The 23,746-nt window shown below is 44.5% G+C and overlaps 1 protein-coding gene across 1 annotated transcript in view; it reads left to right on the top strand.

The window, feature by feature from the left end:
- The first annotated feature begins 15,003 nt into the window (after positions 1–15,003).
- Positions 15,004–23,746, top strand: part of LOC143408046 (serotransferrin-like) — a 29,506-nt gene continuing 20,763 nt past the window's right edge. Inside the window, exons 1-5 of the mRNA XM_076867302.1 lie at positions 15,004–15,112; positions 17,185–17,357; positions 21,266–21,374; positions 22,149–22,325; positions 23,006–23,138. Coding sequence (XP_076723417.1) covers positions 15,070–15,112; positions 17,185–17,357; positions 21,266–21,374; positions 22,149–22,325; positions 23,006–23,138 — 635 coding nt within the window. The 5' untranslated portion in view covers positions 15,004–15,069. The remainder of the gene's footprint in view (positions 15,113–17,184; positions 17,358–21,265; positions 21,375–22,148; positions 22,326–23,005; positions 23,139–23,746) is intronic.

Here is a 23,746-nt window from a genome sequence, read left to right as displayed (position 1 = left end):
TTTTAATATTTTATTTTTTAGTTTTCGGCAGACACAACATCTTTGTTTGCATGTGGTGCTGAGTATCGAACCCAGGCCGCACGCATGCCAAGCGAGCACGCTACCACTTGAGCCACATCCCCAGCCCAAGAATAACTTTCTAAATACACAAAGCTGGTTCTGTGCAATGTTCATTCAAAAACTCAACAGCGTGCTTTCTAGGGTTTCTTGATTTCATTCACTTTGGGTTGGCAAGACGTATCTCCTTTACCTCTGTTGTTCCTTTCTGCTTTGGGTTGCATTTCCAGCAGCGTTCTCCTGTTCCACATTGTTCCATACCCTTTAGACCTTTTTATTGTGTCTTATGGTTGTAGAAAGTAAAATCCTCCTAATTTCATCTGTTAATCTCAGATTGGTCTGTCAATATTTTTCTAATAAAACTGTTTTCCACATTTGGGGTATCCTCTTCTTACAGCCTTCAAATGTTTCCCTCTTCTTCCTTTTCTCTGCATGGATAACAATTGCATGTAGTCATAGTGATTTTTCTCTACCCACTTTTATGCTGGAGTTTATGATGATAACTTTCTACCTAGTGTTATTGCACACATTGTCTCTGGGCTTTTTGTTTTTGCTACTTAGTTGATCTTTCTTCCTTTCTTTTTTTTTTTTTTTTTCAAACATAGTTTCAGAGAAAAATTTTAAATTATGCTGGCACCACTGATACCATATTCCCAGGTCTTTGGGGGAGATTTGAACTTCCATTTGAATCCTTTGTTTTTAGCCTGAACAACCTCTCTTAATTTTTTTCTTTTTTGTAAAAGTTCAGTTTTTCTGACAACAAATCTCTTCAGTTTTTGTATATCAGAAGAAAAGGTTTCATTTTGTCTGCATTGTTGAAGGATATTTTGTGTGGGATCACAATTCTAGGTTAACATATTTTTTTTCTTTCTTGCAGTACTTTAATGATGTCTTTCTATTGCCTTTGGTTTGTATTGTTTTAGATAAGAAGCCAGCAGTTAGTTATCTCTGTTTCCTTGTTTTTAATGTCTCTTTTTCCTCTGGCTGCTTTTAAGACATTTTTTTTCTTTTTATCAGTGGTTTTCAATAATATGAGGCATGTGGACATTCTTTATTTCTCCCCCTCGACTGCATAAGTCACATCTTTTGTCTATTGCGACACTTGTGTAATTTTCTTTGGGGTTATTTGTTTCGGATTTGTTGAACTTTTAGATCTGTGAGTTTATAGTTTTTGTCAATTGTAGAAAAAATTTTGGCCGTTATTTCTCCATGTACTATTTGATACCCTTTCTGGGGTTCTACAAATTGATTTGTTAACTAACTTGATATCACTCCACAGGTCACAGAGGCCTTGTTGTAAGAATGGCCTTAGGCCTGAGCCCAAGCAACTCCAGTTTAAAACTCCAGTTTGGAACCTACAGTCTTACCAGGCACACCTAACAGAGCCCTCCAGTGTGGCCCTCAGACAAAAACATGTCACTTCTCCCCATCTTGATAAACTCAGAGTGAAGTCTCTAGCATGTTGTCCTGGCCCCGTAAGGGAGGAAGGCAAGAAAATCAGGGTGGGGACCACCAGACCAGATAAATGATGTTACTGAGAGACCCAGTGGCAGCTGATAAGGTCCAAAAGGGGGATCAAAAGCCCCAAAATTTGGTATAAATAATGGAGCAAATGAACAGACAGTCAGCCAGCAGATAGAAATGCCCTCATGCTGAGAGCCTGATGAGGACCTGGACTGACATCCCAACTCTTCTCATCTGCCTGGTCCTCTATGTTGTTCTCACCGCTCTCAAACTCTACAGCACCTCGTGACTCTGGTGAGAAAAGGACTTCTCCTTATGACCGCCTCCTCAGCCAGCCATCAACTCCACCCCAGGAGAAGCCTCCATCGGTTCCTGACCTGGTCGCTGTGGTCTGAGTGAGTATGCATCTGCTGGACTGAAGATCCAAGACTTGAGACTTTAAATCTACCACTTAAGCTTAGCATGCAGAGGAAATGTCTGCACTAGGTCTGTCATGATTAGGTGTGTTTGCAGTGCTGAGAATCAACTTAGAATTGTTTGCTTTGAATTGATTATTTCTATTGCAATGCCCAGCATTAAGGATTGTCATCCCTTAATTAAGAACCTATAGAGTGAAATTGTATTAAGTGATTTGAGTAAATAAAACATTGAAAAGGGCAGAGGCATGTGGACATTCTTTATTTCTCCCCCTTGACTGCATAAGTCACACCTTTTGCCCATTGTGACACTTGTGTGTGTGTCTCTCTCTGTCTCTCCCTTTCTCTTTGCTATGATGCAGATAGTTTCTATTGCCCTGTATTTGGGTTCACTGATCTTTTCTTTTTTAGAGTTTAAGCTGTTGATCAATTCATCCAGTAATTTAAAAAAAAAAAAACAATTTTATTTTTTACACTAGAAGATTCATTTGATTCTTTTGCTCATCTTCCATTTCTGCCCTTATCTTGTTCATTGATTCTTCTAAATCTCTAAGTAAATACTTGAAATTTTTCTCTATTAATTTTATTATCTCTATCTTATTGGGATCTGTTTCTTATGATTATTTTCCCTCCAGAATATGGGCTACATTTTTTCTGATTTTGGGTGACTAATAATTCTTTATTTGTTGCTATACTTTGTGATTATTACATTGTTAAGTGTCTGGATTCTGATGCCTTCTTTAAAAGAGAATGAGGGGAGTTCTTTTTTATGAAAAGTCAATATATTTGCAAATCAGTTCAATGCTTTCAAGTTATATATGAAGGTTTTTGTTAGAGTGGATATAAACTTTCCTCTAGGGCTAATTTATCTTTACTCCTAACGTCTGAGTTTTCCCCCCTGAATTCTGTATGTGTTCAATGAAGTCTTCCTAGTGCTACTGGGCAAATCTCATCTCTCTCCCCACTCTGGAGAGTTCCAAAAGATGTTCAATATATCTTTCCCCAGTAGTCACTCTTTCTCCAGAAGTTGGTCATTGCCTGGTCTCAAACTGTAAAGATCTCAGGATAACTTTTTCTGCATTATTTCACTTCTCTTCAGTACAGTGTCATGTGAATTCTGGTTCGCTGTTCTCTACTCCTCATCTCTGTTCCCAAAGTATGGCAAGACCACCCTGTTCTGCATGGTTCACCTGCCCTTGTGCTGTGTTCTGAAAAAGTGCTTCAAGGCAGGAAGTGAGTAAGATTGTAGGATTCATTTCATTGGTCTCCTTCTCTAAAAAATCACCACCTGGTACTTTCCAAAAGCAGTGGTTTAACATGTTTGACTAACTTTCTGTTCATTTTATGAAAAAGAGTGTTACTCCAATACTAGTTGTCAGGAATGGAAGGTGATGTCTTGCTAGGAGACTTTCATGCTCAATTTCAATCCAAGCATCTTCCCTTCAAAGCCAACAATTATAACTACATACATATTGCCTTCAAGTACAAAAAAAAAAAATTCTTATAAACAGACCTGGGAATTCGCCTGAAAAAGGCCAGAAAACTGGATTAAAACTCAGAAAAAAAAAAAAATGGGCACCTTTAGCTTTGTGGAGATAGAGTCTCCAACTGGTTTCCCTGGTGGAATGGAAGGAAATGATGGCTCCAAAATAAGCCTCATAGAAAGTGCCCCCAGCTCCTCCAGGCTCAAGATGCTTGTCTATTCAATGAGCTGCCAGGTTTTCTCTCTCAGTTATTAACTTTCAGGCCCAAAGAACTCAGTCAAGCCTGCGGGGACAGACCCTCTCTTCCATCCAGAATATAGTCCCCAGAGAGAGGCAGCAGGAAGGGCCCGTGGATCTGGAGCTTCGCCCCCAGGAGTAGCTAGAGACTGAGGTCTCACTCCTTGTGGAAATGACATTTTCAAATCTGGTCCTGCATAGGCTCCTTGCAGTGTGCCCCCAGGAAGCCACGGACATGCCTATCTTTTATGCTGGGGCTTCTGGAAGATTCTCCTCTAAAGTTTCACCTGCTATAAAATCCTCAGACTTTATTGCTCAGAGGCTTAGTTACAGTTGGCTCAAAAGAGCTTGATAGGGCTAACGGTTTCCTCCACCAGGAGGGCCAAACCTGCAGTCCTAAATTACCTAGAGCTGAAGGTTTAGGTCTAAGGGGTCTTTCACTGGCACTGGGAGATTGCTGTCAAGTACCTCAACTCTACTTCCTCCCAATTCTAAGAACGTGGAAAGATGGCCAGAGATTTCAACATATTTACAGTACCAATGGGCCCCACTAAGGATTAATAAAAGCTAGGGACTCTCACTTTAATAACACACACACACACACACACACACACACACACATTTTTTTGCATTCTGAGATCTCTCACTTCCTTTCCCAGGGAGAAGAAAAATAGGGATGGGGGCTTGTTAATTGTTTGGGGAAAGATGCTCCCTGTGGAGCTGGTAAGTCTTGTCAATGACACCTATAGACAAGCTGGATATATTTACATAAATGAGCAATACTTAGAACAAGTAAAAGGGTAAGATCATTCAATTGCAGAAACCAACAGTTGACATTGTTTGTAAACCTGTAAATCTGCAGGGGCCAAAGGGTTACTTTGGACAGCGGAGAAACCAGGTAGACTTTGTTCTTCTCTTTCCATGGAGAGCAGGGACATTAAACACTGGCATTAGCTCTGGGGGCAGTAGAGAGATCAGCATTCTGTTTGCTTTGGCCCCGGGAACACTGGACTCTGCTCAGCTTGGCCAGTCCTCTCTGTCTGTGTGCTCATGCTTAGCCAGTCCTCTGTGTGTTCATCTGATGATCTGGAGTCTTGACTTCTCTCAATGAAAGAAAGCAATGAGAAGTAAAATTCTGAAATAAACTTGGAGGAAAATATGAATTGCACTTTCCAGGAAAGTGTGTCATAAGGTGGTTGGGACAGCTCAGGTCATTGAGCCTCAAGTCCTAGGTCCCAGTGTCCTCTGCCCTGCTGAGCAGTCTACCCGTTATGTCCACTGGCTAGGCTCAGTTTTTATAACCTGTAAAATGAGGTGCTGTGCTAGATGGTCCCTTAAGGGAACAATAACAAAGGAGGGACATAATGAAGGCACACAGAGATGCTTCCTTTGTCCCCTGAATGTGCATGAAATATGTTGTCTGTGCTCGGAGTTCTGTAACAATGATAGTACTCATTACCATCAATCAGTGTCCAACAGAGCCAGCACTTTAATAGTAAAGCCAATAGTCTTCATAATGACAGGGGAGGTACTTGTCTTCCTATTACTAGAGAAAAAACAGAGCCTGGGGAAATGGAGCCCAGATAAGTAACTTGCCTGACATCACACAGACCCTAAGTAGCTTGGGATTCAAGCCCCATCTTGACTTCTCATGCCCATTTTATCTTAATAATTAAGATTATTCCCTTAATCTATGGACCAGAATTAATACCAGACCAGCCTGATCCTCAAGAATGCACAGGTGACTACAAGGAGGGTACAGGTAACTGACATACAGAGAAAAACACTGCCAGGACCTGTCTGCTGTATCCTCTAGGGCGTATTGTCTAAGATCTAGCAGTCAGCACACTTGAAGGGATCCTTGATATGGTGGGACTTGAGGGGCTGAGCTTAGAAGGACTCAAAGAGACTCAGAGGGAAAAGATAAAGAGCAAAACATTGGTAAAAATAAGAAAGAGGATAATAAGGTGCTGGGTTCTAAACAAGGTAACTAACTTTAGTTACTAATTTAGATCTCACAATAACTTTATGAAGGAGGCATTGAGATTCCCAATTTCTAGATGCAAAAACGGAGGCGCTGAGAACTCAAGTAACTTGCCTAATTCACTGTCCAACCTGGAAGTCTGTAAGGATAGGAGCAAATGACCAAATCACTCCAGCTTTAGTGGTGTCTTCGTTCAGGAAGAGCTGGGAGCATGACTTCCTCTTGTCTCAGGTTTTGCAGAGGGAGCTCCTCTTCTGGGCACTGCATTTCTGTTTTGCACTGTGCAGATGATCTCCAAATTCATATCTGGAATTGAGTCCCCTTCTGGCAGTGAACTCTTCTACCTGTAGTGCACTCTTCCAGCTTTATTTTAAAATCCAGACTCTTTGACACCTCATGTCCAGGTCTACTTTATAAATGGCTCTCAAGATTCCCCTGCTTTCCTGTCCATTCTCTAGAATCCCACTTTGTCCCCTGGGAGAGAGGCCTCTGGGACAGATGTTGCTTGTTTCACAACGCTGCCTGGACCTGCCCTGCCGTGGAGCACTAAACTGAGCCCCTGGCCCTGAACTCTCATCCTGTCTTTTGCAGGCCTGTCCAAGTGTCCTGTAAACAGCATGTCCGAGAGCTCCAGCATTCCTGCATGCCTGCCTTTGGTCAGGACTTTTGTTCCTTTACACATAGGACTTCACAGAGTCCACTCAGGCCGAGGGTCAGTGTCCTCTCCAGCTGTCGGCCTTCAGGTCAGGTATGGCTGGGCTCAGTTGAACATCATGCTGAAAGCATTACAAGAAAGGATTGCAGAGTGGATATCTCTGACTTTTGAAATGAAGATAAACAGCCCCTAATCTTTCCTAGTTCCTTGTAGAAGAATATCTGCATGGAGGAAAAGGAGCCCATGGACTTATGACAAGGGGGATGCAGAACATCTCTGTTCCCTTCTCCCGCCATCCTGCACACCACCATGTCTCTCCCCTGCGCAGCACTGGGCAGGAGAAACGATAAAAAGCCTTTTCATTCCCCTTCCTTTTCCCTTCCTCTACCCTTTCGTCTCTTTTCTTTTCTATATTTATAAAACATGTATTCATTCTCTCCCTCTTCCTTTCCTTGGGGTGGGCTGGGGCGGGGCACTCTGAGAGACCGAGGAGGTAGTGGGAGGATCAGAAGGTTGCTTATGCATGGGAGAAATACATCAAAAGTAAAGCCAGGGATAATATGAGGACCGAAGTCTCCCAGTGCTTAAAAAAAGGGGGTTGCAACTATGGGATGGAAGAAAACTAGAATGTATGCCGTGGTGTTCAGTTGGAGGAATCCGTGTGAATTCACAGTTGCCAGAGAGAGAGGGAGGATGAACTGACAGACAGACAGATGGAGAAGAGAGAGGAAGAGACCAAAATAGGTAGAGGTAGATGGGTGTGTATATACACATTATACGCACGCACGCACGCACACACACATACACACACACACACACACACACACACACACACACACGTCTTAGTTCCGTCTGTTGGAAGATCATAGCATCAATGACTCTTGAATAGCAGGCACCTAGAACTTGCTTTTTTTGGCAGGGGAAATAACAGGGATTGAACTCAGGGCCACTTGGCCACTGAGCCACATCCCCAGCCCTATTTCATATTTTATTTAGAGATAGGGTCTTAGTGCTTAGTTGCTTAGTGCCTCACTATTGCTGGGGCTGACTTTGAACTCGAAATCTTCCTGCCTCAGCCTCCGGAGCTGCTGGGATTACACACAGGTGTGCACCACTGCACCTGGCTAGAACTTGTCTTTTAAATATTATTATCCAGTAAAAGGATAATAGTCTCCTTAGAGAATGAGTTTCTGGAAATAGAGATCCCAGAGCTGGCACAGGGAAAGCATAAGGTAGGCCTGAATTCTGCCAGAGAGCAAAGTGCTTAGAAAACAAATTGCTTGTAAAAATTACAAAGGATCTGGCTTCAAAGGCCTCCCACTGGCCAGATATGTACCCACTGAGTGTGAAAATACTGACAGTAATGGTTTAAAATTTATTGAGTGAAATAGGAATCCAAGAATCCATGCTGAGATAGCTGAGAGGTAAATATATGAAAAAAGGGGGACTCTTCTTTACTATAGAATGCCAACTGATAAATGTAGAAGGAATGATATAATCAGAATATCCTTTGGCGATCAGCATAGTACCAATTCATTCTGGCAAGAGTCATCAATGAATGCTAAAGCGTCAGTCGGTGAAAGTCTTATGAGGAAATAAATATTAAATACTCTCAACATGTTTCCCCACAAACTACTCAACAATTAAAAAGGCAAAACAGAATTTGGAGGGGAGAAACCTGTCAGACCCCAGCACCAAGAAAAGAGTTAACAAAACCAATATTGGGTCAAATCACCATTGAGTCCCTTATAATGTGATACATTAAGAACAGCAGCTGACCTCTGCTACTGCTGCCCCAAGTGCATAATCTGAGTCTAATTATGAGGCAACACCAGAAAAACCCCAATGGAGGGACTTTCCATAAAATAGCTGTTCAAATGAAATAACCTGGTAAGTCACCATGTAGACACAGATCAGCCAAATCCAGAATGTTGGGAACTACAAAGGACAAAGATCCAGTTTCTTTGACAAGTAAATAGTATAAAATGCAGGGAACTGTTTTACAGTAACTTCAGAGACACCCAATATAAATCACGGATCTTGTTTGGCATCCCCTGTGAACACCTAACTTAACTTGTTCAAACAAACTGGTAATTGGTATATTGACTGGATATTAGATGGTAATAAGGGATAACAATTTTGATAGAATGGCAGCATTATTAGGCAAAAAAATTATTTCTGTGTTAGAAATGCATACTTTTATGGGGGACATAATATGACAAGTGTCATCCCAGAAGAAAAGTAAAGCAGAGAAAACAGATAAAATAAGGTAGAAAAAATACAAATATTGTTGAAAGAAAAAAAAACTAATAATTGTTGAAATGGAGAATTATTTTATTTTTATTTATTTTATTGTCTAAGGGAGTTTATTATAATATTTTCTCCACATTTGCGTATGTTTGAAAACTTTCATAGGTATATAAAAAAGAATGAGGAGGAAGAGGAGAACTATCTGAAAAGGTCTTTAAATTATAGCTAGTCAAAGATTTAGTTTACTTCCTAGTGTGGGAAATCGATATGATACAACAGAGTGGATACTAATTGTGGTGGATATATATGCACTTGATTATGTAATTAAAAAAATATTTTTGGTACTAGGAATTGAATACAGGGGTGCTTTACCACTGAACCACATCCCCAGTCCTTTTTTATGTTTTATTTTGAGACAGGGCTCACTAAGTTGCTGAGAATGGCCCGGACTTGTGATCCTCCTGCCTCAGCCCCCTGAGTCCTTGGGATTACAGGCATGTGCCACCATGCCCAATTTGACTATGTAATTGTTACTCTATACTATTAGTCCAATATCATGTTAAAGATCACACTTAGATAATTTATGCATAATCAACACCTGAGTTCAATGGACCTGACAATCATACTACAGATTTTGGTATGCAGACAAAAGTTAGAAAAATTGAATTAATGCTCTTCTTATCTTGGTATGCTTCATCCTATGCAACCAACCAAATATATATTTGAGACTTTGCATTTTCATATGAACTTTAGAAATATATTGCTAATTTACACCAGAAAGTATAAAACACTTTTTAGGAATTTGTTTAGAACTATACTGAATCAATAAATCTATTTGAGGAGAATTAAGAGTTTTACAATATTGGTTCTTCCATTCTATGTTTAGAAAATAGTTTTCCATTTACTTAGAGTTCTTTGTTTTTTTTTTTTTCAATAATACTTTATAGTTTGGTGCATAAAAGTTTTAGTTGACTTTTTATAGATTTATTCCTAGGTATTTCTTTTTCTTTTTCTTTTTTTTTTTAAGAGAGAGAGAGAGAGGGGCTGGGGATGTGGCTCAAGCGGTAGCGCGCTCGCCTGGCATGCGTGCGGCCTGGGTTCAATCCTCAGCACCACATACAAACAAAGATGTTGTGTCCGCCGATAACTAAAAAAATAAATAATAGAATTCTCTCTCTCTCTCTCTCTCTCTCTCTCTCTCTCTCTTTTAAAAAAAGAGAGATATAATTTTTTTAATATTTATTTTTTAGTTTTCGGTGGACACAACATCTTTATTTTATTTTTACGTGGTACTGAGGATCAAACCCAGCACCCCGCGCATGCCAGGCAAGCACGTTACCGCTTGAGCCACATCCCCAGCCCCCCTAGGTATTTGTTTTTCTTATGCTATTTTAGACAGTATTTTTCATGTTTTTTTCATTTTGTATGTAGAAATATAATTGATTTTATATATTTATCTTGCATCCATATGTATTTCTTAATTCATATATCCTAATATATAAAATAGTTGAGAACTTTATAATACACAGTCATATCATATCATCTGAAAAATGAGAGTTTTTTCTTTTCAATCCTTTTACTTGCTATTTCATATTCTTGCCAGTGTGGACTGGAAAGAAACTCCAGTTACCAGGTTGACTACAAATGCTACTAGAAGATATTTTGGCTTTGTTCTTGACCTCAAAGAAAAAGTTTTCAGGTCACATTTCTATACTGATTCCCATACCAACGTTCCTATGCTGAATGAGAGGGTCATGTCATCTTTCTTCATCTTTGTATTTATGTAATCAATTACACTGATTGATATTTCAACAGATAGTTTGCACTCCTGAAGTAAACCCATTGGGTAATTATTTATTATCCTTGTTTGGTTTTACTGGATACTGTTTGCTAATTTTTTTGCATAGGATCTTGGCCTCTGTGTTCATGAAACTCATTTTTTCGTATGCCCTATTGTCTTTGGTGATTTTTTTTTCCTTTCAAAGTATACCTACTACATACTATGCTTAAAACATTAGTAAGAGACTGTTGCTACTGTTGGAACATCCATCTGTTCCCTGGATGCATAGGTGTAAGACTGATGTCATTCTTTCTTCTTAAATGATTGAATTTATTTTGCCTGGCCATGGGATACTATTTTTTATGAGAAGGGTATTTTTAGGGATTCTGTTACGAAAAGGATGAAAACCTTGAGTATCTTCCATTGTCCAAGGACTTCTGAGGGATAGGACAGAGAGCAAGAAGGGGGGAGGTGTCATATGGCATATAAAAATGACTGCCATTTTCCTAAGAGGCCCCTGTCCTGGTTCCCACCTACTTTGACATACTTCCTCTGACTCAGTGGTCCTATTGGCCTTATGAGCATGGGTTCTCAGGCTCCCCATGATGACCCAGACCCAGAATATCAGAGAAGGCTCTGGTGTGGGGCAGAGGACACTGGGGGAGGGGGACGGCTTGAAGCAGACAGAGGCTCTTTGTTTGCTCTGCTTCTGAGTAAATTGGGCAACTTTTGTAAACAGCAAATATTGGTTCAGAGGCTCGCTGCCTTCCTGCCCACCCCCTCTTTGGCAGCTGCCCCAACTCCCCTGCACGTACACATGAGTTCAGCTATTTCTGTAAGAGGGCCAACCCTCTTGTTGGAATGAAAGGGTTTTATCTTGTGTGTGGTGGGTCATGCTCAGGTTGGTTCAGAAAAATGGAAGCCCCTTAGCTCCTCTCTCAATCTCTCTCTCCATTTCCTTCTCTTTCTCCCTCAAGTGCTTCCCTCCCTCTCTTCCTTTTCAGTTCTCTCTAAATAAAGAGAAGGTCAATATCAAGAAGGAAGCTGTGGTCTGAGGAAGGGTGGGGGTGAGGAGATGTGAGTTCTGGTCCCAGAGCTCTATGAACAAGAAACCATTACTTTTCTGTAGCATCCACTTCCGGAAAACAAGGGCACTGATTTCCTCTTGTAGGGATATCAGTTAAAAGCTCAAGATCTTGCCCCAGAATAGGGCATGCAGGGGGCTAAACACATATTTTCTCCCAGCTGAGCACAATACAGTGAGCCTGTCTCAGATTCTGCAGCCCAGCACCCAGATCTTCCCCAGACTGACCAAACCTTCTGACGGATGAACTTGGGGGCCGAGTATCTGGAGAGATGTCAGGGCTAGCAGTCCACATCTGTCCCTTTCTCAATGTGACCCCAGATGAACCTGCCCTTGGCCTCCTTTACGTTCTGGCTTCCAGGGAGAAGCCCTGCTCCTGGTGGAAAGGTCCCCCGAGAACCAGACCGCCTGGTTTTGCATTCTGGCTTAGCAGCTGACCTTTGGAACAAGGCACGATTCTCTCTGGTCTTCCATTTCTGTCTCATCTGGAAGATGGAAATTCTAAGCCACCAATGTCAGAGGGCTATGGTAAGCCCATGGTGAAGCTCTCAGCAAGTCTCAGCCATCATTAAACTGCATAAGAGGGACAATGTGTGCCCAGACTCCAGAAAAATCTGAAATAGAATTAAACACATAAGTAAGGGCACAGGTACAAGTGTTGTGGGCCACCAAGGACATGGAGCACTGTGGGGTTAACCTCTTACACCACAACCCTCTACAGGCATGGTACCCCATGCAATCAAGGTTGCACACACATATACACCCCAAAAACCAGCCTTGCCTCTGCCTGTCCCTCTGAAGAATGGCAGACACAGGACTCTGTTGCTGTCCTGCTCTTCAGTAGGAATGAAGGCTCTGTACCAGGTGTGAGTAGACGATGTGGCAACTCTGTCTCCCATGCCTCACACAAGCTTCCTCCACATCCCGTGATGCTGTGCACACCCTTCCCAGCACCTGTCTTGGATTTAGATGTAGAGGACCCCACTGAGGGCAGGACCTGGGGTTGGCTGGTCTGGAGAGGGCTTAGCCTGGACACAGCTGCTGCCTGCTGAGAGGCCCTGGCTAAGTGGGAGCCTGTGGCTGCAGGAGTGAGTGTAGGAGAGGTCTGGGTTGGGGTGCGGTGGTGGATCATTGTCCATCTGTATGTCTATGCCCTGCACTGAGCTTCTCTGAGTTTGTGGCATGAGCTCAGCACTTGCCAACTCCACTTCCTGCTTCCTGGCAGACCTTGAATGCTCACTGCTGTCAATATCTTGGCTGCATATATACATGCTGTTTTGCTTGGTGCCCTCCCCGCCAGGCCTGCCCTGGAGTCTTACTGGCCTTTATGTCCCTGCCTTAGGGTCTTTCCATGGATCCAGACTATCCTCTAGGGACGACTGCAGATGGCAGTAGGAATGTGCCCCTTCTGCCAATAGTCCTATTTTTTCATGGCTCAAGTTCAAGGGGCCCATACAAGAGGTAGAGAGCAGTAAGACAGGTCAGCAGTGGCCTCTCTTCCTCATTAGTGAGGAAAGCCCCTGCTAAAGTAATGATCTCTAAAGTGGGGTGCATGTAACCCCTTTCTATAGGAGACAACCTATGGAGATGTGGGAGAACATAACCTAACTTACAGTTATATTTATTGTTGCAAAAGATTAACAAATCATCATTCAATCATATTTAATGTGGGGATTGGCCTTGAATCCCCAGCTGGGTCAGAGCGTTGGTCAGTAGCATGTTGAGTGGAACCTTTGAGGTATCCTTAGGGAAGATGGAGACCACTTCACAAAAGGGAGGCCCAAAGAAGCCAATGCCGGATGGTTGTGGCACCCTGACTCCTGACTCTCTCTCTCTCTCTTTTTCTTTTCTTCTTCTTCTTCTTCTTCTTCTTCTTCTTCTTCTTCTTCTTCTTCTTTTTTTTTTTTTTGGTGGGGGATACTGGGGATTGAACCCAGTTCTTTTTATTTCTTAAATTTCAGACAAGGTCTTGCTAAATTGCACAGGGTCTTGATTAAGTTGCAGAGGCTGGCTTTGAACTTGCATTTTCCTGACTGAGCCTCATGCATTGCTGGCACTACAGATATGTGCCTCTCAGCCTATTTTTGGCATTTTTAATTTGTTTGTTTCCATGCTTTTTGGTTTGCATGTGCCCAGTTAAATGGATATGCAGATTTTAAAATGTGGCTTTAACTCTCCAGCCCTCACAAGACACACAAGTGCCTTAAAACTATTCCTGCAAAGAAACTGGAATTAGAAGATAATTCTGATAACACAATCACAAGTGAACAAAACCAAAATGGCCAAAGTGGCATGTCAAGTAGGCCTGGTATAAGCTCTTTGTCAGCTAAAATATGAGGCAGAAACAGTAATTATATGATTAGATTGGATAAGAATAACTTTTGAAAATCCTAAAATTATCTTGATGACTCTCTGAAATCTGGATTTACACTTTGACTAAGGAACTTTGACCTTTCTCTAAATACATACTGTGCCTTGGGGTACTGTTTACTGTACATAAGACAGCATGGGTAGAGAGATGTTTAAAAATGAGTGTGTTCATCTTTATCCCATCCTTTTATGAATTTCTATTCTTTGGGCCTGGCATGGTGGTGCATACCTGTAATCCCAGCAATTTGGGAGGTTGAGGCAGGAGGATCAGAAGTTTGAGGGGGCTAGTCTCAGAAACTTAGGGGAGTCCCTCAGCAACTTAGTAAGACTCTGCCTCAAAAAAAAAATCTATTTGCTCATGATTGAAATATACAGAATTTTTAGTTAAAATACGTATGCAGAAAGCACCAATTCAATAATTTTTTGTGTGCCTGTGATAAAGATGTACAATTAAAGCAGTTTAACAACTACTTAGCAGGAGGGGGACTGGGATTGTCCTGAGGCTTTAAGAACCGACCACAAATTCCTTGGGTTGTTCTTGGTGCTAACATGGCGCGTTGTTGGGAATCTTAACATCTTGACCATATTCCTGGAAGCTTCTTGTGAGAGGGGGTTTGTTTCACACCTGACTGGCCCTAGCCCAAGGTGTGATACAGGAAGCTTGAGAGCAGGGAGTATGCAAGTCCAAGAGCCTGAGCTCAGCCACAAGGCTGGGCTTTGGGAGCCCAGGAGCAGGATTTTCAGGAAACTTGCGGAGAAGCAAAGGATGCTGAGGGTCTGCCTTTGACCCTGAGCCCTGCTTTCTTCCACATTCCCTATAGGAAGGGTTTTGCCTGCCTTTCCCGGGTTCTCGACAGGGTTCCAGGGCAGTGCCCTTCCCTCTCCAGGCCTGAGTCCCCATCTATGCACCGAGCTGATGGGCCTGGAGGCACGCACTCGCCCTGGCAGTCCTGGATTCTGGAGCAGAGCCACCCCAGCCCCAGCCCGCTGAAGACGCGCTCCTGGCACTGAGCGAGCCACTCTAACAAAGAGCGGATTTTACTTTAGTTCCCTTCCAAACAGCATTTTTTGTGCGGGTCTGTCCCAGAGCTCAGGAAATGAGGTGATCATCAGGGTGAAAAAGGAAGGGGGATGGGTGAGGGTGATTGGGCAACCAGCTACGCAAACACAGGAGGTCAAAGATTGCGCCCGCCCCGCGGCCCCCGCTGGGGATAAAGGCGCCCCGGGCGCTGAGACGCCGCGCAGAAGCAGGTGGTCTTTGCTCACCGCTCCTTGCCACACCGGGAGGATGAGGCTCTCCGTGGGCGCCCTGCTGGCCTGCGCCGTCCTGGGTGAGTGCCTGCGCGGGAAGAACCGAGTCTCCACCCCAGGCATCCCTTGCACCCTGGAAGCCCGGGTGCCTTTTCCGTTCCTCTTCTTTGCCACTCCTTCTGCTGCACCCTGCTTGAGCCTCTGGCCACCCTGCTGACCCTGCTTAATGCCTCTTCCCCCTCTGTCCAGTAAATCAAATATAATAAAATAGGGCACGTCTAAGCACAGTTTATCCGGGCGCTTTTCTGCTGCCTCTTTTGTCAAGTCTAAACTCCTTGGCAGGGAATCTGAACTTCCTCTGGATCACTCATTGCCCCCCTTCATAATCTGATGTCCCGTGGGTGCTCTTGACGCTGGTGATACCCTACTAGGGAGGCAGGGCCATCCTGTGTTCAGAGGATGCCACTGGAAACCAGAATTCTTGGGTCCTCATCCTGGCCAGGCTCCTCACCTGTGAGAGGCGCAATCCTAACACCTGCCTGGGAGGGTCATGCAAAGATACCAGGGAAGATTGGAGAATGCCATAGGTGACCAAAGGCTTCCCCCAATCTGAGGTTGTTGAGCCCTCTTCCTATATCAATGCCTCCAGCTCACTCATTTTTTGCAGGGAAGGCAGGTACTGGGGATTGAACCCAGGGGTGCTTAACCACTGGGTCACATCCTGAGCCCATTTTATTTTATTTTTTCATTTTCAGACAAGGCCTCACTAAGTTGCTGAGGCTGGCTTTGAACTTGTGACCCTCCTGCCTCAGCCTCCTAAATCATTGGGATGAAGGTGTGAGCCACTAAGCCTGACTTGCCGCTCACTCATTTGTCACACAGTTGTAGGCTTCCACATGGAGTTATTTTTGCTTTCTCTGAAACTATCAATTCCTCATGAGGATGTGTGAGGTCCACACATGACTGAGGACTGAGTATCCCTGTAGAAGTTGGGAGACAGGTCTGGAGAGGTGGTTTGGGGAGATTTTGCCACTGGTAGTGATGCCTCCGAGGTGGAGCAAGGCAGGGAGGTTGGGGTGGTCATTCCCCGCCATGATCCTTTCTTTTATCATCCTGGAGAACTGTTGGCTGTGGCCCTGTTGCTCTGTGTCTTGTGGCTCTTCCTGAGTCAGCGAGTCAGCCTAGCTGTGTTGACCCAGGGGGGTGGACAATACTGAGGACTTGGGGGGTGAAGCCAAAGCTCATGGATAGGGACATCTCTCACACACATGGATTTTAATAACTCTGGGTGTGGCTGGAGTCAGCTTGCTTTCTAAATGGCGATCAAAAAGAGAAATGAAAATTGGAGAAGGTTTCAGTGGAAAAAGAGAAGACTGCTGAATAGATGGAGTTTTTAGTTATAACTAAAAAGAATGGCAGGCAAATTCATGCTCTTTTCACGCATCCCTCTACCCCCACCCCCGCCCCACCACTACCGAGGAAGAAGGGGCCAAGTAACTAATTTCCCTTGTGCTCTGAGCAGTGGATCAAATATCTGGAGACCTGGGTTCCAAGCCTGACCTGGCCACAAACAAGGGTTGACATTGGATAAAAAAGCAATGTTCTTGGGCTGGGGCTGGGTCTCAGCGGTAAAGCACTTGCCTGGCATGTGTGAGGCACTGGGTTCGATTCTCAGCACCACATATAAATAAATAAAATAAAGGTCTATGCACAACTAAAAAACAGGGGGGGGCATTGTTGTTGGAATCCAGCTCCCTCATTTCTAAAAGATGGTAATTCCTCCCCTGCTGGCCTCCCAGAGTTGTACTGAGCCAATGGGTTGAGGTGGCTAAAAATGCTATGTGCATACCCAGGAGTATGTTTTGCTGCTAGCCGGGGTGAGGGAAGGAGGCAAGAAGAAGGCAGGCAGTTGGGATGGTGGACTGAATGCCAGCATCCCTCTGAGCAGCAAAGAGTTTGTCAGCAGAAAACTGGGAAGCCACTGGGGTCCCACTCAGAAAGCAGGGGAGCCTGTTCCCTGTGGTGTTCATGGATAGGAGTGAGATGAAGACAGGATCGAGGACATGTGACCATCAAGGCCCTTCAGAGAATGATGCTGTCTCCCCCTGGCACAGGGAGTGGGTCCCTTATTGGTCTGGCTTCTCACCCCCAGGGCTATGTCTGGCTGTCCCCGAGAAAACTGTAAGATGGTGCGCTGTGTCAGATCATGAGGCCAACAAATGCGTGGCTTTCCGTGACAACATGAAGAAAGTCCTTCCAGCAGATGGTCTCCGCATGGCTTGTGTGAAGAAGACGTCCTACCTGGATTGTATCAAAGCCATCGCGGTAAGTCACTGCTGCCTACAAGAGAGTAGATGTTTTGGAAATGCACACACGTTGCTGAATCCCTTCAAAAAATGGAATTAGGGGAGGTCATCTTTAGACATATTCATCTAAAAAAATCAAAAGCCAATGTGCTCTGAAAGTTGACTTTTTGAGGTACAAAGGTCTGTGAATTCCGGGAAGAAATAAGAAAGTGTACTATCATGATAATTATATAACCTCATTTGGAAGCTGGTGTCCTTTGGTGGTGCAGGGGATTGAACCCAGGGCCCTGCAGTGCTAAGCATGTTGTTCTACCACTGAGCTAGATGGCTAATCCTGGAAGTTCTTGATACATCCTTGGGAAGAAAATGAGGGATGCACACAGGGAGGGAGAATAGTATCCTGATTGCAGATGAAGGCTGATCCCTTTGTTCAAGAGGTCTACAAAAATACTCTTCATTCCTTCAGTATATCCCCTGTGCGAATGAATGTGTGTCACATCTTGTGCGGGGTCATCGGCTGCAGAGGGGAATTCAACACACGTGGTCCCTACCCTGAGGAGCTCACATCCTAGTCAGAAGAGAGGGAAAACACATGCATGAGTAAATGACTCATTTCAAAATGTGGTACAGACAAGGAAGGGAAAGAGGAGAGTGTTCTGACAGGGACTCACAGAGAAACCTGCTTTGGCCTGAGTGGTCAGGGAGGGTCTCTTTGAGAGGCAAGCAGGGAAAATACACCAGGCTGTGTCTACCAGGCATTGAGGGTTCTACCCTCACACAGAGATAGGGAGACAGATGCCCTGTCCTTCCTGATGGTTATATCTCAAAGGAATGGCTCTCAGGTCCTTGAGAGATGCTTCCAGAGTTGCAAGATATACAGATTCACAATTGCAAGCCTTTTTCACTGATTGTTCTTAGAAAGGGAGGTCAGGTGTGTTAGTGAGAGGAAATGTGAACATTTCTGCAGTGTCGCACTCTCTCAGGCATGTTAAGAGGGCTGGGGTTGTCCTAGGGTCATGGCCTCATGCTTTTTGAAGCCATGCTGGAGTATGGTTAAGCCTTTTGGTGCAGGGCTTTGGATGGGCTTGTCACGCGCAAAAAGTTCTCTAGTTCTCTGAGCAAAGCAAGCGGGTGGAGATGGCTGGGAGGGAAGCGATGGAATAGGTAGGCTCAGCCAGGTGGAAATCAGCACTGGTTTAAAGAATTGGGCCTGTTGTGTCCTTCTTGCTCCTATATCAGTATCTTCTTGATGGCTTTGCCTCCCCGTCACCCGGCTTCTCCCCAGCCCACTCGCTGTGGCTCACCTTCTTCTGGGTTTGGTCATCTGAACTGTGAGGTCAGGCTTGACCTCTTACTGGTCCAGGTTGCCCCTGGGAATCGCTGCTGCTCTTGTGTTGGGCCTCCTCTTTTAGGTCTGGGCTTCCTGACTTCTAGGGCCTTTGAGGCTCCAGTGACTCCTGTCCAAGGTTTTGGTGTCCTGGCCAAGAAAGTCCAGGTCCCTGACCACTCTCCAGCCCCCACTGCACTGGGCAAAGCTCTTATTTGCTATTCACTTTGATTCAGTGGCGTGAGGGGTGGAGTGGGGTGGGGAAGGTGCCAACAGGTTTAAACAACCACAAAGAGCTTTATATCTGGAGAGTAGTTGTAGTTGTGTAGACACATGGGTCCATTGTTTTCTCCTGTTTATGACACTGAAAAGAGATGTGTTGACAATCTAAAATTTTTGACGTGTTTTGTCATATTAAAGCTATGCTTTTATCGGGTTGGGTGTATAGCTCAGTGATAGAGAGCTTGTCTATGAGGCCTAGGGTTTGGTGGGTACCACAGCACCGTGAACACACGTGCATGCACACATGCACCCATGCACAAGGATATGTTTTTACAACGCAACTGCCCATAGGTGAGTGGACAGATAATCAAAATGTGTATGAGCAAGTGTGTATATATATATATATATATATATATATATATATATATATGTATATATATACATATACATATATATATACATATACATATATATACATATACATATATATATACATATACATATATATACATATACATATATATATATACATATACATATATATACACACACACACACACACACACACACACAATAAGTTGTTTTCAGCCTTAAAAAATGTATAAAATTCTGATACATGCTGCAGCATAGATGAACAGGAAAGTAAGCCAGATACAAAAAAACAAATGCTGCATGATTCCATTTTCATGAGGTGCCTACAACAGTCAAACTCATAAAGAGAGGAAGTGGGATAATAGTTAGCAGAGCCTAAGGTGGGTGGTGTGTGGAGCGGGGAGATGGGAAGAAACTGTTTCATAGGCACAGAGTCGGTCTGAGAAGATAAAAAAGTAGGGATGATAAACAGCAATGTAAATGTGCCTAATGCCACTAAAATGTACACTTAAAATGGTTGAAATGGTGAATTTTATGTTACATACATTTTATTAAATAAAGCAATGAAAAATTCCAACAGGGATTGTGGCTCAGTAGCAGAGTGCTTGCCCTGCATGTGTGAGGCACTGGGTTCAATCCTCAGCACCACATTAAATAAATAAATAAATAAACATACAAATAAATAAATAAATGTATTGTATCCATCTACAACTAAAAAATATATATTTAAAAAAATTTTTTTTCAACCAGAAAAAGAGTTTGGCTTATGGCAGTTTTTGTTTCACTTAGAAATACTTGGTCTTATTACTTACCTGTAACATGGCAAAGATCAAGGAGCTATGTAGTTTTTGCCTTATAATTTAATCAATAAGAACCATTTACAGAGAACTAGCAAGCGCTTCTGGGAAATTCATTTTGATTAAAAAATATCTGAAGCAGAAAAAAGGAGTGAAAACATGTTTTAAGGGTATATAAAACATGGTTTGACTTACTGTAAGAATTCAAGAAAAGAGAAAAGAAACTGTAGATGTAGTAGGAAGGCAGCTATAAAATTTCAAGTGACTTATTGATTTAAAGATGAGGATTCATAGAAGCACAAGGTAAACAAACAAAATCCCTGAAGAAATAGTGCTAAGTGATAAAAAAAACAAATCCAAGCTGCCTGAACGCAAATCTCAGGCGCTTGACTTACTGTCTGTGGGGCCTGGGAAAGTGACTTAACCTTTATGAGCCCCTGTTTCCTTACTTGTAAAATGGAGCTGAGATAGACAGGAAAGCTTCTAGGTGTCAGAGTAGACAGCTATCCCCAAAATAAGCAAAAATGGGAGTAATGCTGATCACTTAGTTTAACCATGCAGCTAAATCCAAAGAGAGTACTCAAACCCTGAATGAGAGCTTTCTGCAGTTTTATGGACCCAGGGCAGGAAGGGAAAGTATTGAGCACTGAGTCGGGGGGCAGTGGGGAGACAAGTGTCTTTGAGGTCTCCATCCCTGCCTAGAGGAAGGTCCCCACTAAGGCACCTGAGAAAGACCTCATGGAAGTCTCAAGATACAGGGGCCTCTGGGAAGGGAGCACGGCCATCCATAGGGTCCTGAGCTCTTTTTTATAGTTCCCTTCAGAGACTTCAGTGCAATGACTGTGCCCAGGTCTGGGATGGAGAGGGAAGATTTCTCCCACCAGACCTGCCAGGTCAACCCTTTGCAATTGCCCAGGATACCAGTCCCATAGGATTTTTAGCCAGGAGTTGGACACTTCACCAGGGAAAAGGAGAAAAATAACCTATTCCTTCCTCTATGCAGGAAAAGGAATATGGTGGCCAAGTGCTCATTTGAGGGCGATGGAGTCCACCAAATCTAGCAGTGTTGTGTGTGGTCTGGCCAAATTGAGGGTTCTTCTGTCTCTAGGCCTGTGGAGCCCCGCTAGTCACTCCCTATTGGCTGGGTTTAGGCGGGCCTTCCTTGGAAGTGAGGGCTTCATCCTCAAGGTCTGGCCTGTTCTCTTGCAGGCAAATGAAGCAGATGCTGTGACCCTAGATGCGGGTTTGGTGTACGAGGCAGGCCTGACTCCCAACAACCTGAAGCCCATGGCAGCAGAATTCTACGGGACACCAGAGAGTAAGTCCTTCTTGGGCCTCCGGGAGGGACTCTGTGGCCCTCACCTTCTGGTAGATAATGAGTCTTGTACTTCACAGGCAGGCATTGGATATTAAACCCTAATAACTGTTCGTCTTTGGGGAAGAAGAGCCCTGTCGGTCACCACAAGCACAGAGCACACCCTCTGTGGGCTTTGGACTGGTTGAGGGCTGGTGTACCTGATCTTGACCCACTGGGCCAATCATGTGCTCACTGGAGAAACAGAAGGCTGGGTGCAGCTTGGCCTGATGGTCATTGGGGGCTGGTGCTATGTCCAAGGTCCCTGGAGGTCTTCTAGAACCACAGGTGCCATGTGTGTGGGAGAACCCACTCTGGAACATGCCCTGGGATCTTAACTGCTCAGAAAGTGTGTTTTGAGATCAACTTGACAGTCCAAGCCAGTGCCAGGGGACAGGAAATACTTTGAGAGAGGTGGGGAATGGGACCCTTTGTACCCACAGCTTCAGTTCCCTGGTAGCCTTGGATGGGTAGCTATAGGCAAAAACACTGTAAGGCCAGGGTAGGTAGAGCACTTGTGACACTTTGGTGCTGGCCCCTGGAGTGATTACAAACACACCTTCTGTCTTTTCTTTCCCCTGAAAGCCTAGGAAGCTTTTCCTGACGCCCTCTTCATTGCCACCCAACTCAATTTAGACAACCTCTGGATTCCCCTTCTCTCCTCAAGAGCCTGGGGGACAGGTGCAGTGTTTTTCTGTGCCAGGTTAAAGGTCTTCCACTCATGCCACCCCTTTGCAGATCCACAAACCTTCTATTATGCTGTTGCCGTGGTGAAGAAGGGCAGTGGCTTCCAGCTGAACCAGCTCCGAGGCAAGAAGTCCTGCCACACAGGCCTGGGCAGGTCTGCTGGGTGGAACATCCCCATAGGCTTGCTTTACTGTAACTTACCTGAGCCCCGGAAGCCTCTTGAGAAAGGTAAGCTGGCCTCTCTACCCTGGATATACCTACCTAGGCCACACAGGGGTCACACAGTTATGATCAGCTGAGCATGTGGGCTGAACTCCATGTTGGAAGGGGAGGTGAACCACCTGGAATCTGGCAGGTCTGTTGCACCCGCTGCCCTTGGGAAGTGGCGGCTGAGCCTTTTCTGCTCTGAGCTCCCAACATTTAAGCAGAGGCTTTTCTGAGAAGGGGAAGAAAGAGAGCATCAGGGTCCTCAAAGGGTTTAGCCTCGACCGCAGGGCGGTCCCTAGAGTTTCTGTCTGGGATGATGTGTGCCCCATTCTGCTGGAGCCTGCTCTGGTGACTGTCTGCTGGCCATGAGGTTGGCCGGCACCCCTCTGGGAAGTCCTCCCATTTCTAGTGTATGGGTCCCAGAGGGACCTCTGGGAACTGATCCAGCCTCTCACAGGGCAGGGAAGGGGCCCAGGCCTGTTTCCTTGGTTGGGTGGTTGCAGGACAGGGGTTCACTTGTTTCCTGTTTGAAAACCCTGGATCCTGACAAGTTAACACAAGTAAGACTGAGCTGGGTCTGGGATGGTTGGTTTTATTTTAACTCCCTTCACCCTGTTTTTTGGTGAGTGGGGCCTGGGAGACGTCATTGGCTTTGGCCAGCCTCGCTTATGCCTTGTGGTCCATTTCTCTGTGTTGAGCAGCAGTGGCCAGTTTCTTCTCGGGCAGCTGCGTCCCCTGTGCAGATGGAGTAGCCTTCCCTCAACTGTGCCAGCTGTGTCCAGGGTGTGGCTGCTCCTCTGCTCAACCATACTTCGGCTACTCAGGCGCCTTCAAGTGAGTAAGACTGACCACTGCCCCCTGCTGGCTAAAGTGCCAAATGTCCTCAGAGTTCTTTGCTAGCCCCAAGTAGAGCCCTGATTGCCTATTAAGAAGTCCCAACTGCTCCCAGTGAGATGGTAGTACCTCTGGGATTCCAGAGGCCAGGACAGCCCCTTTCCCTGATGATCAATCCCCTCTTTGGGGGTCCTTTCTTTCTCCTCTCAGCCCTGAAGCCTGGCTAACGTCTCTTCTTGCTGGACTGAGCAGAGTCTGAAAGGACAGGCACGTCCCTAGTGACAGACAGGCAGGGTCACCATACAGTGACCACCATACAGTGACTCACCATGCAGCAGTATAACAGGCTCCAAGCACCTACCTCCCCTACCTCCCCTTAATTCCCCTATCCGGAAGCCCATGTGACTGGGTTTTTGCTTCCTGTTTTTGCTTTGGCTATGTCCTAAAGTTTTATCATAAGCCAAGGGCACTTTTCTACCCTCAAGAGAAGGTAGACATACCAGGACTCAAAGAATATTTTTTACATTAAAATACCTTCAATTTGTTCTTGTTGCTTTTGGACAACATAAAGTAAAGGACCTTTCATCTCCTGGGAATCAATCACCCCT

This window comes from Callospermophilus lateralis, chromosome 10 (assembly GCF_048772815.1).
Source record: "Callospermophilus lateralis isolate mCalLat2 chromosome 10, mCalLat2.hap1, whole genome shotgun sequence".
In the NCBI taxonomy this organism is placed as follows: Eukaryota; Metazoa; Chordata; class Mammalia; order Rodentia; family Sciuridae; genus Callospermophilus; species Callospermophilus lateralis.
Note: the sequence above shows the minus strand (reverse complement) of the source record. Positions and strands in the feature narration are given on the sequence as shown.